We start from the raw sequence: 15,841 nt of genomic DNA, 5'->3' as shown, positions 1-15,841 counted from the left end.
GAAGAAAATGTCTTATGAGATTGGTTCAAAAATGCATGTGTTTGTATGTACCAATCTTTTATGAGTATTTAGTAACAGCCAGCATTTCTATCCTGAAAATTTCCTTTCCTCAGGATCCTTTAATAAGGTTTTAGTATATCTTTAAGAAAATAATCACTATTTACTTAAAATAACATTTTCCCAAGTAGAGAAAATAATAGCATTCTAAAGTGCTTGATTTTCTTTTCTCACTTTCTATCTTCCTTCAGCTCCTAGACAACAAAACAATGGTTCTTTCTTCATGTGGAAGAGTAAACTCCATAAACACAAATGGTTAGAGGGCCTCACAGCAGTGAAATTATGGCTTCACAGGGACTTTTTTTTTTTATGAAGAAACAAGTTTAAAAGGACCTTTCTCAATTTCTCAACATACTTTAAAGTCATGCATATTTCAATGATATAATTAAACTGGCAACACTAAACATTGCAGACTGATAAATGAGCCCAAAATAATTAAGTTCTGTTCTTTGTACAATCAAGATTTAGTGTAGCAATCAATCTGGGTAAGAATTTGGAGTCTGGAGACTTCAGAAGATGAACAAGCAAGTAGCTAAAACTGGTCATGTGGGAAGCTGGTTAAATGAGTATACATTTTATACATAGCTGTAGATACCTTTCATATTTTAATCTTCATTAGAACCTGGTTGATTCATCGCTCACGTGGTCCCATACTAAGCTGGACGTGGCGTGCACAGAAACAAACAATAGAACTGTATAAAAGATGAGTCTGTATATTCAATGAACACTATGGATATTGAAAATCTAAAATAATGACAGACTGAAAATATATAAGCTTTTTATCAAAGTCAATCACTAACAAGAGGCACAAAAACTGTGATGAAAAAGCATTAAGGATCTAAATACTAAGAGTGATAAAAGGAGAGAGAGATCACACTATACTTTCCACATATATATTTGTGGAACCATGAGTGTGATTGGGATGCCTACTCAGGCCTTCCATTTTTATTTTCTTCTGCCTAACTCTTGCTTCCCTCCTTAGAATAAATCACACAGCTTTCATTACCCTAAGTAACACTCTACTGCAAGGGTTTCCTCTCTGGAATCAGACTGGTCAGAAAGAGATGATCATATTATTTCTCCTGGGGTCTGGAATTCCAGATTTCGGCAGACTGATGCATTTAGCAAGTCCATCAGGCAAGTCAAAGTAAATATAATTAGCGCAGTTAGGTGTGTTAGTAACTATTGAGATGTACAAAATATATATATATATATATACATACACATATATACACACATACACACATATATATACATATACAGATATATAATTTTTAAAACTCTCTCTTGTTGGATCAGCTTAAGAAGAAACATCCTTCTCAAGAAAATGCATCTTCCTTTGTAGTGGGCTAGGGAACAGACATAAAATGTCTATCAGGTATCACTGCAATTTAGGGAATTGGGAAAACAAGTGTCCTAGTATTCAACAAAATGAGCCTACACTAGTTATGTTCTGGCATCTCCAATTAGGGATAGCTGGTTCCCTTTGACTCTGGGGGCACATGTCTGTCTCCATGAATGTTAGCATGCGGCTAGAGTAGGGGAGCAATGTCTACACCAGCGCTTGGCCCTTTGTAAAGTGGAAGTTGCACTTTTCCTAAAAATGGTTTCTTTTCCCGAAACCATGCAACTCGACCAGCTGAAGGCACAGACAGAATGATAAACACACATTCCCCCAAAAGAGGGGGAAAGGGGAAAGGGTGGGGGAAAAAACACCCCAAAACCTTTGAAGATAAACAGGTGCGAGCAACAGAAAGCAGCCAGTTGCCAATAACACTTAAAACTCCATCTTCCTTACTCTGTAAACAAATTCAATGGGGAAATATCGCGCCGTGTTTCTGAAGGTTTAATTCGCTAGGCTGTCTCCGTGAATTAGAGTCAGATCTAAGTTTCACACTCAACAGCGGTTTTCACTGACGACTACTGTTGCCCTCCCAGCTCCCAGAAGTCTGCTTCCAAACTGGTAAGTCCTTTCCTCCAGGCACCCTTGACCTCACTCCTCCAAGTCGTCACTTGCATGTATGGCCCCTTGAGCGGCGTCTGTCGCTCAGCCCGGCCCCAAGAACAGTAACCGCGAACAATGAGCCAGACAAGGGACCCACCCAGCGAACGCCTGCTCGCCGGCCGCGCGCGAGCCCGCCAGCACGGGACGCTGGAGCTTCGGGGCTTTCAGCGGCCCGTCCTTTCCCTTCCAGAGCCCGAAAAAAACCAAGAAGGTAGGTGGATCCCACACCCGGACTCCCGTGAGCACCCAGTCAGCCTCCCTCTCAACACCCGCTGTTAAAGATGCTGTATCTAAAAAGAAAACCAAAAGAGGGGGCGGCATGGTGGTCCGGCCGCTGCCCCCCGGAATCCAACTGGCCCAGCAAGGGCGCGGAGGCACTCACTTGCGCCCGAGTCCGCGGCAGGCTGAAATCCCGAAGGATTTGGGGTGGGGGCAAGAGGTGGGGCCAGGAGCCATAAAGTGGCTTCCGCTCCTTCCCCACCCCCGCTCCCTCCCCGGCCTGGCCCGGCTCTGGGATCGGGCAGGGACACAAAAGACGGGTCGCATCCATGCCAACAACTCTGCCACCGCCTCCGTGTGCGCTGCGCAGGGCCACCCGGCGGCGGGGCTTCGCGGCCGGGTCCCGGTGCCGGCCGGGGCGCACGCGGAGGCTGGAGCATCCCTGGACGCCGGCGGAGCCCTCTGGTCCGCCTTTCGCGCGGCACCCCGCCGCGGGAGCTCCGAGCTCCACCGATAAAAGAGGCGGAGGCGGCCGAGGAGAATTGAGAGAAAAGGCGAGACTTACTCGGGGGCGGACTCCCGCTTCGGACTCGGCAGGTGTCAGGCACCGCGGGCCCAGGGCTGAAGGCGCTGGCGCAGCTGCGAGCTGGGCTCCACTTGGCGAGCACGGGAAACTGCCCTCGCCCCTCGGCCCCGCGCGCGCTCCTCGCTGTCCCCTCTCCGAGCGACGCAGGCACGCTCCCCACTGCCGCCTCAGCCCCGGTGGGTCTCGCTGCCCTCCTCCCCCGGTCCGCCTGCTCCCCCGCAGACCACACCCTGTCACCTCAGCGGCCCTCCACTCCTTCCTCTTTGACACTTCCACCCGTTACTCCTCCGTCTGCGTCCTCCCACCCCCTCAAACCCACGTGCTTCTGCCGCTCCGGCGGCTCCGAACTTCCCCTGCCCGAGCCCCCACCTCGACTCGGAGAACCCCACCGTCTCCAAGAGGAGACCAGGTCCAGCTCGGGGTACCATGGCGGCTGGCTGACCTTTAGGTCCTCGCCTGTGTTCCCCCAGCCGCTGGTGGACACAGGACCCATCATTCTGATGTTGTTAATGCGATGGGTTAGGCATTGAGCACTATATATAAGGATGTAATTTTTGATGTGCCATTTGTCACTTAATATCGGAGACGTTTGTTCCCGTGTGTCACCTAGTAATTACCTAGCAGCTATTCACTGGGCGTTGGGGATGGACTGTCAGCCCAGCTTTCTCCAAATGCAAAAAGCCCAGCAAAATGCCTGAACACATTTTTTTACCCAATCCAAACCCAAAATACCATTTTCTACTGACCCCTCCTCTTTCTTTTAGCTGTTGTTATAAAAAGATTTTTATATTCACTTTTCCCTATTCTGCAGAGTTAGAGATTTCTTTCCAAGGGCTCCCTCAGCACTATTCATAGTTCCATGATAGTGCTTACCACCCATTTGGTGTTCTCTCTTTACCTGCCTCTGTTACTGATCCATAACTTTCTCTAGACAGAACTTTGTCATGCTGGTAACTTTCTCAGCAGCTTCTTCTATAGTCTCCACTATATACTATATGCTCAGTATTTAAAGGAATGAAGTGTGGAATCGCATACTTGCCAATATGCCAACTAATAGGTCATGTAGAAAACAAAGCTTTTTGCATTTTATTTGGGTGATTTTTCATGCATTCCTTAATGTAATACTTAAAACCTCATTTGTAGGTATTTCCTACTTTTTCTACCTTGGTGATGGTCATTAAGCTTGAATTGCTAAGTGTTTAAACTGAGGCTCAGTGTCTGCAGACTAGCATAAGCTGCCTGGGCTGGTGTTCTTATCTTATTACCATCCTGCCCTGACTGTCCAGCCTGTCCTGACTGTCCGGTGCTACATCCTAAAGCTACCTACCAGATCTACAACCTGCCCAACCAGCTCTCCTCCAAAGAGAAAAATTTACCCTTTTCGTACCCTCTTCTGTAACTCTTAACCTCCTTAAGCTCAAAGCAAAAAGCAAAAAAAAAAAAAAAAAATCTAAGCTCAGACTGCTTATAGTACTTATTATCTTAACTGTTACACTTAAAATTCTTTTGGCGTGGTATTTTGCCTCAGCTATCCTTGTGTTTTACACAAGAATTCTTATTTCTTTGGTTTCTCCATTGAAATAAATATTAACTAACTTAGAGACGGCATGTAACAACTAGTTATTGTTCTGAGTACTTGACATATATATATGTGAGTGTGTATATATATATATATATATATATAAAATCTCATTTAATGCTCAACAACCCAACAACCATATGGAGACTATTTTATAAATGAAAAACAGAGGAAGAGAAGTGGGGTCACATGGCCAGTAATGAGTAAAGCAAGGATTAGATTCCTGACAATCTGTTTTAGAAGCTGCTGTCTAATCACCCTGCTATGTGACTTTCCACAGTCCCTTGCTCCTAAGAAATGTTAGCAAATATTTTAAAATAATGAGTATTTATTCATCTACACTTAGTTTCATAGCAGGAAAAAAAAAGACTGTAATGAAATGAGAAGAAATTTACATTATCAGTGGCATATGATTGGCCCTGACACCACCAGAACTGCTTTCTTTGGGGTATCATGGACCCCCCCATAACCTATATTTGAAACGTGAGGGACACAATTCAGGCTCATGATTTCAAGTGTGTGAGACAGCAAAGGCTTCAAGGTTGGATTGCCAATCTTTCTAGTCTAAAAGACAACCCCACCTAAACTGACTCCTGGCTAAGGCTACCAACAAGCTGATTTATGTTCTTCAGGGGCCCTGATCTGTGCAAGGCATCCCCTCAGTCCCTGTGGCAGACTGAATAATGACTCCCAAAGACATCCATATCCTAATCCCCGAAATTTGTGAACGTGACTTTATGTGGCAAACAATGGGCTTTGCACATGTGGCTAGTTAAGGATCTTGAGGGCAGATTAGCCTGGATTGTCAAGGTGGGCCCTAAATGAAATCACATATCTTTATTAGAGAGAGACAGACAGACATTCAGCACAGAAGAGGAGGCAGTATGACCAGAGGCCAGAATTCGAGTGATACAGCCACAAGCCTACGAGTGCCACCAGTGCTAGAGGAGGCAAGAGAGGGATTCTCCCCAAGAGCTTCTTGAAGGAGCATGGCCCTGCTTGCACGGTGATTTCAGCCCAGGAAACGGATTTTGAACTTAGCCTCTAAAACTGTATGAAAATAAATATGTGTTGTTTCAAGCCACCAAGTTTGTGGTGATTTGTTTTAGCAGCCAAAGAAAATGAATACAATCCCCAACTCTAGAAAAGATTTCTATACCTGGCAATGAGATAGAGGAAAGATCTTCCAAACAGTTGGTCAGGCCCCTCTTCTGTGGCTGGCAGAACCAATCATTTGGGAGAGGAGAGGGGCATTTGACCCCCAGCACAATATTATAGGGACTTACCAGGTGGCTCACTCCTGCCAATGCAGGAGACACCAGAGATCCCGGTTTGATCCCTGGGTCGAGAATATCTCCTGGAGGAGGAAATGGCAACCCACTCCAGTATTCTTGCCTGGAGAATCCCATGGAAAGAGGAGCCTTGTGGGCTACAGTCCATGGGGTTGCAAAGAGTTGGACATGTCTGAGCACACACATAATATTATAGAAAAGTTTTCCATTTTAGATGTCATTACTTCCAAACAATAACTGAGATATACTTTTATAAATCTTCTATTTAGTCTAATAACTTTTGAGATTTTGATACTGAACCACCAACTAAAAATCTTAATTTATCTACTTAATTGTAATATATACTGAAACTATATGTAACTTTGCCCTGTATTTCCAAGTCCCCTGTAAATGTGTTATAATACTTTCATAATTTTAAAAAAAGAAACTTGAAATTTTAAATTTGTTTCCCATTATCCATATTTATAGTCCCTAAAATATATAAAGGTTTAAAAATATATATTCTATAATTTTCTGGTGAATAGCAAAAGTATATTTTCATTGAGTTATACGTGTTAATCTGTAAAATGAAAAATATACATAAACTCTCCATAAACTTTGTAAAATTTTTCTCATATTTTGACATATTTGGAACGTCAGAACAAATAAACAAAAAATGTGGCCCAGTCTCTCAAACTCTGTGAGATCATATTAGCTGAAATTAAGAACTAGATTTTTCTATCTGCTTTTTTTTTTCTTGTTTAACTAGGGCTACCAGATAAAATAACCCAACTATACTTGAATTTGAGGTAAAAATAATAATTTTAAGTATGAATCACTGTGCCATACAATATTTGAGACAATAAATTGTCTATTTTTCAACCTGTTGTGAGTCATCAATGTTTGGGATTTGGAGACATGCTTATTCTTGACAGTTATTGTTTATCTAAAATTCAGATTTAACTGGGTACCCATATGTTTATCTTTTTCAATCAGACAAACCTGTTTGGCTTTTCTGTTGCTTGGGCATTTTCCTGTTCTTCAATTTTCCCCTTACCCACTACCCCTACCCGCCTCAATTTTTATTAGAAGTAACTAATATGTTTTCACGTAAAACAAGGCTAAAGTCAGATTTGATCTCTCACTGTTGGCCTAGGGCTGATGCCTTGCTCCATACGGAAGAGAAGAGAATAATGTGACTCTTCTAAGATTGGTTGCAGAGCATAAATCTCCTCCGGGGGAATTTCCCACTGTCACACAGAGTGTTTCTGTTAGTTCAGTTCAGTCGCTCAGTCGTGTCCGGCTCTTTGCGACCCCATGGACTGCAGCACGCCAGGCCTCCCTGTCCATTACCAACTCCCGGAGATTACATGCTACTATTTATCATACAAATAGTAGATTGGATTAAGCTGAAGACTGTTCTTTCCTTTTGAACTAGTATTCCCCTGCCATTCACAGTCCTTTTGCCAGCAGTAGATGAATTTTCTTTGCCCTTTTCACGTCATTTCCAATTTCTGACACTTGGATTTATAGAGGGTGAAACGAAAGGGGAGGGGGAGGATAGATGATAATTCGTATGACTTGTATTGAAACATAAGGGACAAATAAAGCAAGTCAAGTAAATCACTAAGTTATCTGAGATTTAGTTTCTTCTGCTGTAGAAATAGAACACAAACCCTTTACATATACTTTATATATATACATCTCTAAGCTCTTATTTGTACTGTTTTTTACATCCTTTTCAGATGTATAATATTTTCCATTTTGAATTAAAATTAATTGGAGACTTGAGAGAGCCAGATAGTTCACGATTTGAATTTCTGTGATTTGGATTTCAGTTCCTCTGCTTATTAATTGAGTTAACTTGGTAAGTTTATAATTTCTCTAAACTAATTCTCACCCTATAACAGAGGGATAACACCAATCACCCCATAAAGCTGTCTTGAAATTACATGAGAAAATATCTGTAAAATGTTTCACACAGTATCTCATACAGAATACTCAATCAATAAATGGTAACTATTAATATTTTTTTTTGTCTCACTTGATACAATGATCCATTCCGTGCTTTATCCCCCATTCTTGTCTACTACAATGATTTGCACATATTAAGAGCTCAAAAATATTAAATGCATGAAGGGATATAAGGTAATTTATATGAAAGTGCTGTGAAATTGACAAAGTGTTGTCAAGTTTTAAGAGGTTAGTACTGATAGTAATAATTAATAAGTAATAATAGGTAATACCATTGACTCTTTGATTCTGGCTCAGCTTTGAAGAACTGCTGTGTAATAAATGTTTGACGCTTAACCTTTTTCATCTAAAAATTCAATTGGGAGAGACACTGTCTACACAACAGCAACATCTCCTGATCAATGGAAAATGGTTTATTCATTTTGCTTTGCTCAATAAAAATTACCATTCTTCCTTCAAAGACTTTTTACTCTATTTCTTTCACTGTACCTATATGAATTTAGTCTTGGGTGAATTGGACACAAACATCTGCTTCCCCTCAAAAGTGGTTTTCATTTGTCTCTCCTCTATCAGAATGCAGAGTTCAGCAGGCCACAGCCAATGTGTTGGCCCCACAGTCATCAGGAATGCAAGCTCCAACATCTCTGCACTGTCTCTTAGCTGATGATGTCTGTTGGGACTCCAGTAATCCCTTCTCCTTTATGTACTTGAGGCAGAGGGAAAGGATAAAGGGCAAAAAGGGTAAAAAGTAAGCCCATCCAGGTGAATGTCTTCTTTAAAGAATCTTTCCCAAGCTCTACTAGATGAATTTCACTTACTTTGTGTGACAGGAGAAGAGGAGAAGCTGAGAAATGTCACTTTCAGCAGGATGCATTGCTGCCTGAATACTATTAAGTTCTGTTACTCAACAAAAAGATGGATATTAGGCAAATACCAAGTATGTTTACCGTTGACATCTTCACTTTTCCCTTTCATATTCGTCCTCAAGGTCCTGGTTTGCTTTCCAGTTGGCAACTCCTTGAATGTTCTGTATCTGAATCATTTTCTCCTCTCTTTCTGTATGTCTTTTTCATTATTTCACAAATCCATTGCCTGTTCTTGTATTAGTTATTTAAGCACCCTAATGTGTGTGCTCAGTCACTTAATCGTGTCCAACTCTTTTTGACCCCATAGACTATATAGCCCACCAGGCTTCTCTGTCCATGGAATTTTCCAGGTAAGAATACTGGAGTGAGTTGCCATTTCCTACTTTAGGAGATCTTCCTGACTCAGGCAGGGATCAAACCTGCATCTTTGGTGTCTCCTGCACTGGCAGGCGGATTCTTTGCCACTGCACCAGTTGGGAGGCCTAATCACCCTAAAGTTCCTTATAGATATCATTTTTATTCAGTTCTGAACTACTCTTATTAGCCACTATTTTTTCTCAATGCTGGCCAACTCTGCCCTTTAACTACAATCATTGACTTTACATTTTTCCACATTTAATCCAGATGCTTTCAGAGTCTTTGATCTTTTGTGATTGAGAAAACATTAGCCTCTGATATGATATCTGTAATTTGCTTCAAAATAATCCAGTGTTGGGACGAGGGAAAAGTCAGTGATGTGTAAATGAAACAAGATTGGGCATGTCTTGAAATTATTGAAATTGATGATGGATTTGTAGGGGGTTCATTATATCATTTGGAGAAGGAAATGGCAACCCACTCCAGTATCCTTGCTGGGAAAGTCCTATGGACAGAGGAGCCTAGTGGGCTGCAGTCCATGGAATCACAAAGAGTCAGGCATGACTGAGCAACTAACATTTGTATTATATCATTACTTCTAATTGTGTGCATGTTTTAAAAACTTATACAATAAATAGTAAAGAAAGAAATGATTGCTTGAATCTCTGTTTGCAAATTGTTGAGGTATAAAGTCCTTCTTAAAATTTATTCACAAAACTCCAGGAGGCTTACATTGTGTTGGTCACTTACAGTTCTAGGATCTTCATTCATACTGGTGTCACTCTGCCATCCACATCTTCCCATATATGACTCTCAGTCTTTTCACCAAATACACACACATACAGATAAGATGCATACAAAGTAATTTGAATAAGATAGTCTTTAAGAAGGGCTACTGGCCATATGAAGTCTTCAAGTAACATACTGCGTAACAATGTAAAAGATTACGTTTCTCTTCATTCTTTGTGGCTATGTGTATACTTTTTGTTTTTCTTCTTCCTCACCCCCCACACTAATTGAAATACAGACCTGAATTGTAGGGGCTGAGCAGCTATCATTTAGATGGCAGAGCGTCAGGATATAGAAGTCTAATTTCCATAAAAACACAGGATACCGTATCAGCTCTAGACTGTCTTGGTTTTGTTTATGAACGCAAGAGAAATAAACATTTATCTTTTTAAGGCACCATTATTATGTTGCATGTGTTTTTCTATTACATGCTGCCAAACATAATCCTACTTGATATACTTACCAAAGGGTTTTCTTTTTTTAAACAAGTGCAATTCTGAGCCTAAGAGAAATTCTATTGTCAGATAGAAATAATTTGTTTTTTTCTTCACTTCATTACATCAGATTCTTGTATCATTCCCAGGACCAGTTACAGACTTTCCCTTATCTCCTTGACTTGCTATTGTCTGAACCAGTATAATAAATAAAGTATATTGCAAAGGTCAAATCTAAACTAAAATTTTTAATATAACATTAAAAGAAGAATACATTATTTCAATCATCTCTTGTTGCTAACAAATCATTCCAAAATTTATTAGCTGAAAATAGTAGCATTTTATTATTTCTCATGGTTCTGTGAACTTATTGAGATCAATCGCATGGTTTTTCTGTTCCACATGGTGTAGCTGAGGTCATTCAGGTGGGTATACTCGGCTGGAAGATATGCTGTGTCTGGAACATCCACCGTGACCTTTCAGCCTCTAATGCCTTCCTTCTTCTGGCCTTTCTTAATTTTGTTGTCTAGCCTGGGCATCCTTACAGCATGATGGCTGGCTTCTAAGCAAGGCTGTTCCAAGATGACAAGCCCTAATATGCAAGCACTTATTAAGTGCATTAGGCTTGCTAGTTTCTAGTTGGACCAAACCTACAGATGAGGAGATGAGCACAAGTTTTAGTAAATTATCCAGAGTCTTAGATTTAGAAAGTAGTAGAATCAGGATCTAAAACTACCTAGGCTGACGCCACCTGATAAGAGTGATCATAGTGGGGGCTACAAAGTTTGGAACTTGATAACTGTCTATTTAACATATGCAAACTTTGGCTCTCCAGTTATTTCCGATTAAAAAAACAAAAAGCAGCATATTGTGTAACTTTTCTGGGTAAAGCCATGAGTACGTTTTGAAATTTATAAGCTATAATACAAAAGCTAAAATATGAGAGCTGCCTTATCTTAGTGTATCCTCCACTGTGCTGGGCAGCCACTGTGCCGCGCAGTAGCTGTCCATGATGTGGTTGGACGCTATGTGCCCTGGAACATGGCTGAAGCCCAGCTGTTACTAGAAGGAGGGGGATTGGGAGGAAGGCTGTGTCTTCCTCATGTTGAATTTCCAGGCATAATGCTGCCTCCCTGAGAGCTGAGACTCACTCTTCTTGCAATGAATGCAGATGTACAGAGACACTTAGGTTGCTGGCTGAGTTTGCATGAAATCATTACCTCATTTCAACACCACTAGAGAAGCCTGAAGGGTATGCATAAGGCACTTTAGCATTTTTAATGACATCCATTTCAGTTCACATAATTATGTCAAGGATTCACTGGACTCAAATCAATTGTTTTAGGTAGTAAATGGAGCCCAAAATGCACTGTAATATAATTTATTTTGCAGAAATATCACAAGATACTTCACAGGTAATTATGTTTGATGTCAAAAAACACAAACCCTGGATATGAAAATGTGTTATGTAAGTTGCATTTAGAAAAGTCTTGCATAAGGTTAACGTAGTTTGCAAAGATTAGGGAAAAGGAAATTTCACAAGTAGAACTCATTTAATTAAAGCAGTGATGAGGATAAAATTTTAAGGGCTTAAGAGAGACGGGATTCCTGTAGGACATCAATTCCTAATGTCCTTTGGTTTAAAACCTACTAAATACACTTAATCCATACACTAACTACAGTGACAAATTTAATATCTATCTTTTTTTGAGTGTATACCATTTTGGTTGTCTGTGGAAACACACCCTAAATTATCTGTCCCTCCCCTCCTTTACTGCCTCTTCCATCTTCTGCTATTGCTCTTTCTCGTTCCCTCTGTTCTAGGCACATTGGCATCCTTGCTGTTCCTCAAACACCACTGTTCCTTATGCCTGGAACATCCTTCCCTTAGCTGTATGTACGCAAAGTCTCTTACCCCTTTCAAATATTTGCTTAAATTTCACCTTCTCCATAATGTCCTATTTAAAACTGTACCCCACCACCATCCTCAGTATTCCCAACCTCCCTCTTCTACTCTACTGTTTTTTAGAGCAAAAACCACTTTCTAATATACAACATAATTTACTGCTCTTTTTATTCTCTGTCTCTGTCTCTGCTGTGTCCAACTAGAAAGCTCAACAGCAGTCTGAATCCTTTTCAGTTTCTGTTTAATGATGTACCTCAAGAGCCTAGCACATTGCCTAGCACATGGAAGATAATTAATATTTACTGAATAAATAATAATATTCTAGATTGTGCAATGTCTATTCTTAAATAAGCCTTCGTTGGCTGCATGAGTTTTTGCATTGTCATGTAGATATACCAGAGTGTAATCCTTAATAGTATGAGAAATGAAGGGTGAATTGTACAGAGGAAAAGTTGGAGAAGGGATGTGCACTCCCCAGAAGTAGAGTGTTGTTCTGATATAATGTAGGTAGTGTACAATGTTCTAATGCCACAGTTCTAGTTCAAGATCTCCAGTAACAGTTGTAAAAATTGTCTGGAAGAGGCATAGGGCTAAGTATGAGCAGCATGACATTTTAACTTACCTCACTTTCAAATAAATCCCTATTTAAAAACTCCATCTTACAAAATTGTTATTCAAGGGCATTCTTATGGATTTACTACTAATTTTTCTTTTAATTTTAGTTAAGTTTATTTACTTTGAGGTAAGAATTTTTCAAACAAGTCTCATTAAAAAGCTTTAAGTGGTTAATACAAACTAGAATGGTATGATGAAAGAGATATTTGGCCTATATCCAGTCGTAAATTAAAAAAAAAAAAATAAGCATGCATTAAGATTGATTGCCAGTGTCTCATGAACAAAGGAGATATGAGTGTGCCTATGTTTAACATCCTGGGCCTAAAAGATTTCTAAGGTCCCTTTCAGATGTATCATTCTCTATGAAAGAAAAAGTGTTGTTAGGGGAAATTTCAAGTGAATGTATTAAGGATCATAATTCATTGAAAGGCAAAGCAATGAAAATAAAGCATCACTGAAGAAAAAACATCCATGTTAATATATAGGCTTACTGATATATATTATTTAATATATGAGGTCTCTTCTCACCTCATTAAAATATACCTGAAAAACAATCAAAAGACAGGAGGAGTGCATATTCCTTTTTCACTTATTTATTATCTGTTTCTCCAATGAGGCCGTATGTTTCATAATGGCAGGAACCATATCTGATTAGTTCTCTAGTCCCTAAGCATAACAGAAATTATTAAATATATTTTAAATGCATGAGTTGTAAAGACTGGTGCTTTTGCAACATGATCTAAAGAAGGTCATAACATTTTGGTGGGAAAATAGTGGCAAGAAAATCATCATTTTGATTCAGATTTTTTTCCTTCTCTGACAGCTGCAATTATAACAAGTGTTTCTATTAACAAGTCATAGACCAATAGTAAATAGTTACTTTTTTCAATTTTTTACTGAGAAGTATTAGTACCATTCATTCATTATGCTGTGCCCTACTCCAATTATGTATAGCATCATTTGGGTTTTAGTTTAAATACATTTATTTTAAATGCATATTTCTAAGCAATTAACTTCAAAAAATAAGTCATTAAAATATGTGAAAAACTTGACAACTTCCAAGAAATTAAAAATAAGATTTCTACCTAGCAAACTAAAAAGAAAAGCAAATTAAGCAAAGTTTACAAAATTAAATGTAGAAGTAAAGAGTAGGTAGTAAGCAAAAAAAAAAAAAAGAGGTTATAAAATAAAACTGAGATTAAATATATTATGACATTTATATGTGAGTTAAACTCCTCTGTTAACAGCAAATGCAAAAAAGAAAGAAAGAAAGAGATGGAGGCAGAAGTCACAATAATAATATCAAAATGGAACTCAAGGGAAAAAAGATATTGAACAAGACAGTGGAAAATTCTCCTGATAAAATCCATTATAAAAGGATAACAGTAATAAATCTCCATGAAGATAAAATATAGCAAAAATATTAGAAATAATTTGACATAAAAAACAATTATAGTACAGTGCCTTTGCTTAGTACTATCACACTATGACTAATCAAGATACAAAGTGATTATGCACAGACACTTATGAGCAATATCACTGTATACTCACAGATAGAAAATATATATTTTGTCAAATGCCTAAGGAATGGTTATAAAATTATTCATATCTAAAGCCATGCAAAAACCTCAACTTTCCGAAAAATGGAAACTGGATGGGCAAGATTACATCTTTTGTCCAAGAATAAACAAACTAAAAATTAATTAAGATTCCATTAGATAGCAATTTACTTAAAGAGGGAATAGAAATGCAATTAAAAAGTATTTATAACAATTGAATTGAGAATAGTATGTATCAAAATTTCTGGGATAGTTAAAAATACACACTCAAAGGTAAAAATATTCTTAGGGGCTGTCATCTAAGAAAGATAAAATAAATGAAATAAGCATTTTTATGAAGTTAGAAAGTTTTAAAGAAGGCAGCCCCCAGGAAAGCAGGAAAAAACAAAGTTAGAAATTACTAAATAGAAAAAAGTGTGGATAGATAAAAATATGTAGATTTTCCTTAAAAGGATATTTTTTGGAAATATAATTATTAAAAAGAAAAAATTATTTTAAAAATAAAGTAAGTATAAGAAACAAAGGGGACAGATTTTAACTTTACACAACAATTTAATGCATAGTTGTATACAAGTATACCAGGAAGTCCTAATTTGATGCAAAAAAAAAAAAATAGAGTAGAGAAAACTTGAAATTCTTATTATATATGTAGCTATAAAAAGCCCTTGGTTAAGAAATTTTTAAAGCAAGTTTTTCTGACTTTGCAAGAAACAGGTTATATGAAAAATTCCAGAGCCTTAAAAATACATAGAAAACAAATCAAATAATTTGTTATCTTCATATCGAAAGAAAAAAAGTATATACTTTTGTATACCCATTTTTTCTTATGAGTATATATTATTTTTATAATCAGAAAAAAATATGGGGCCAAATTTAAACGACTGAAGGAAATAAAGTTGATTCAATTGTAATACTTCGGTTTATAAACTTGAGGGTGGTATTTTGCATAGTATGAAGTGTGTCTATTTATAGCCTTTTTCTGCTAAGAAAAATAATAACTTATTTCTTAGGATTGTATAATCATAAATTAAGACTTAAGAGGCTTGCTTAAATAGACATCACTTACTTGTATAACAAAACAGTAATTAAATAATTATATTCCGATTATATTTAATGTTTATACTAATATACTAATATCAATTCAATAACAGTTCTACACATCTTTCTTTCTTAATCCAATAAAGAGATTGTATTTTTGTCAATCTATTCAGTTACGTCAACATAAAATTCTCTCACAATTCTGTTGGGTTTTTTAGATCAGACTGCTTTTTAGTAGATACCCTTAGGAAAATTCCAGGGTACAGGAAAGAGTATGAAGTCCTACAGTTAGCGTTTATATGATTGTGATGCCATAAAGCTAAATGATAAATCTGTAATGGGTTGGGTTTGTGCAAGGGTAGTAGAACCCATTAAAACCTTATTGCCTATATTCATGGGGCTTCTCTGCCTCCACTTCAGAGCATCCTGATTGGGTACTATCATTGGGTTGTTATCACCAAAAATAATTATGATAAAAAACTGGAGGTCAGATTGTCTTGATAATAGTTAAAAGAAACGGAAGTTTTTGTTGTTGTTGGGAATATTTTCTTAAGTAGGGGTCCAAGAAAATGCACATATTTTATTG

The 15,841-nt window shown here is 38.3% G+C and overlaps 1 protein-coding gene across 1 annotated transcript in view; it reads left to right on the top strand.

The window, feature by feature from the left end:
* Positions 1 to 2,610: 2,610 nt before the first annotated feature.
* Positions 2,611 to 15,841, top strand: part of LOC120853636 — a 123,162-nt gene continuing 109,931 nt past the window's right edge. Inside the window, 1 exon segment of the mRNA XM_040227599.1 lies at positions 2,611 to 3,288. Coding sequence (XP_040083533.1) covers positions 2,611 to 3,288 — 678 coding nt within the window.

The sequence above is a fragment of the Oryx dammah genome, unplaced genomic scaffold (assembly GCF_014754425.2).
Source record: "Oryx dammah isolate SB20612 unplaced genomic scaffold, SCBI_Odam_1.1 HiC_scaffold_26, whole genome shotgun sequence".
Lineage (NCBI taxonomy): Eukaryota > Metazoa > Chordata > Mammalia > Artiodactyla > Bovidae > Oryx > Oryx dammah.
The sequence above is the reverse complement of the archived record's forward strand: the minus strand, read 5'-3'. Positions and strand labels throughout refer to the sequence as shown.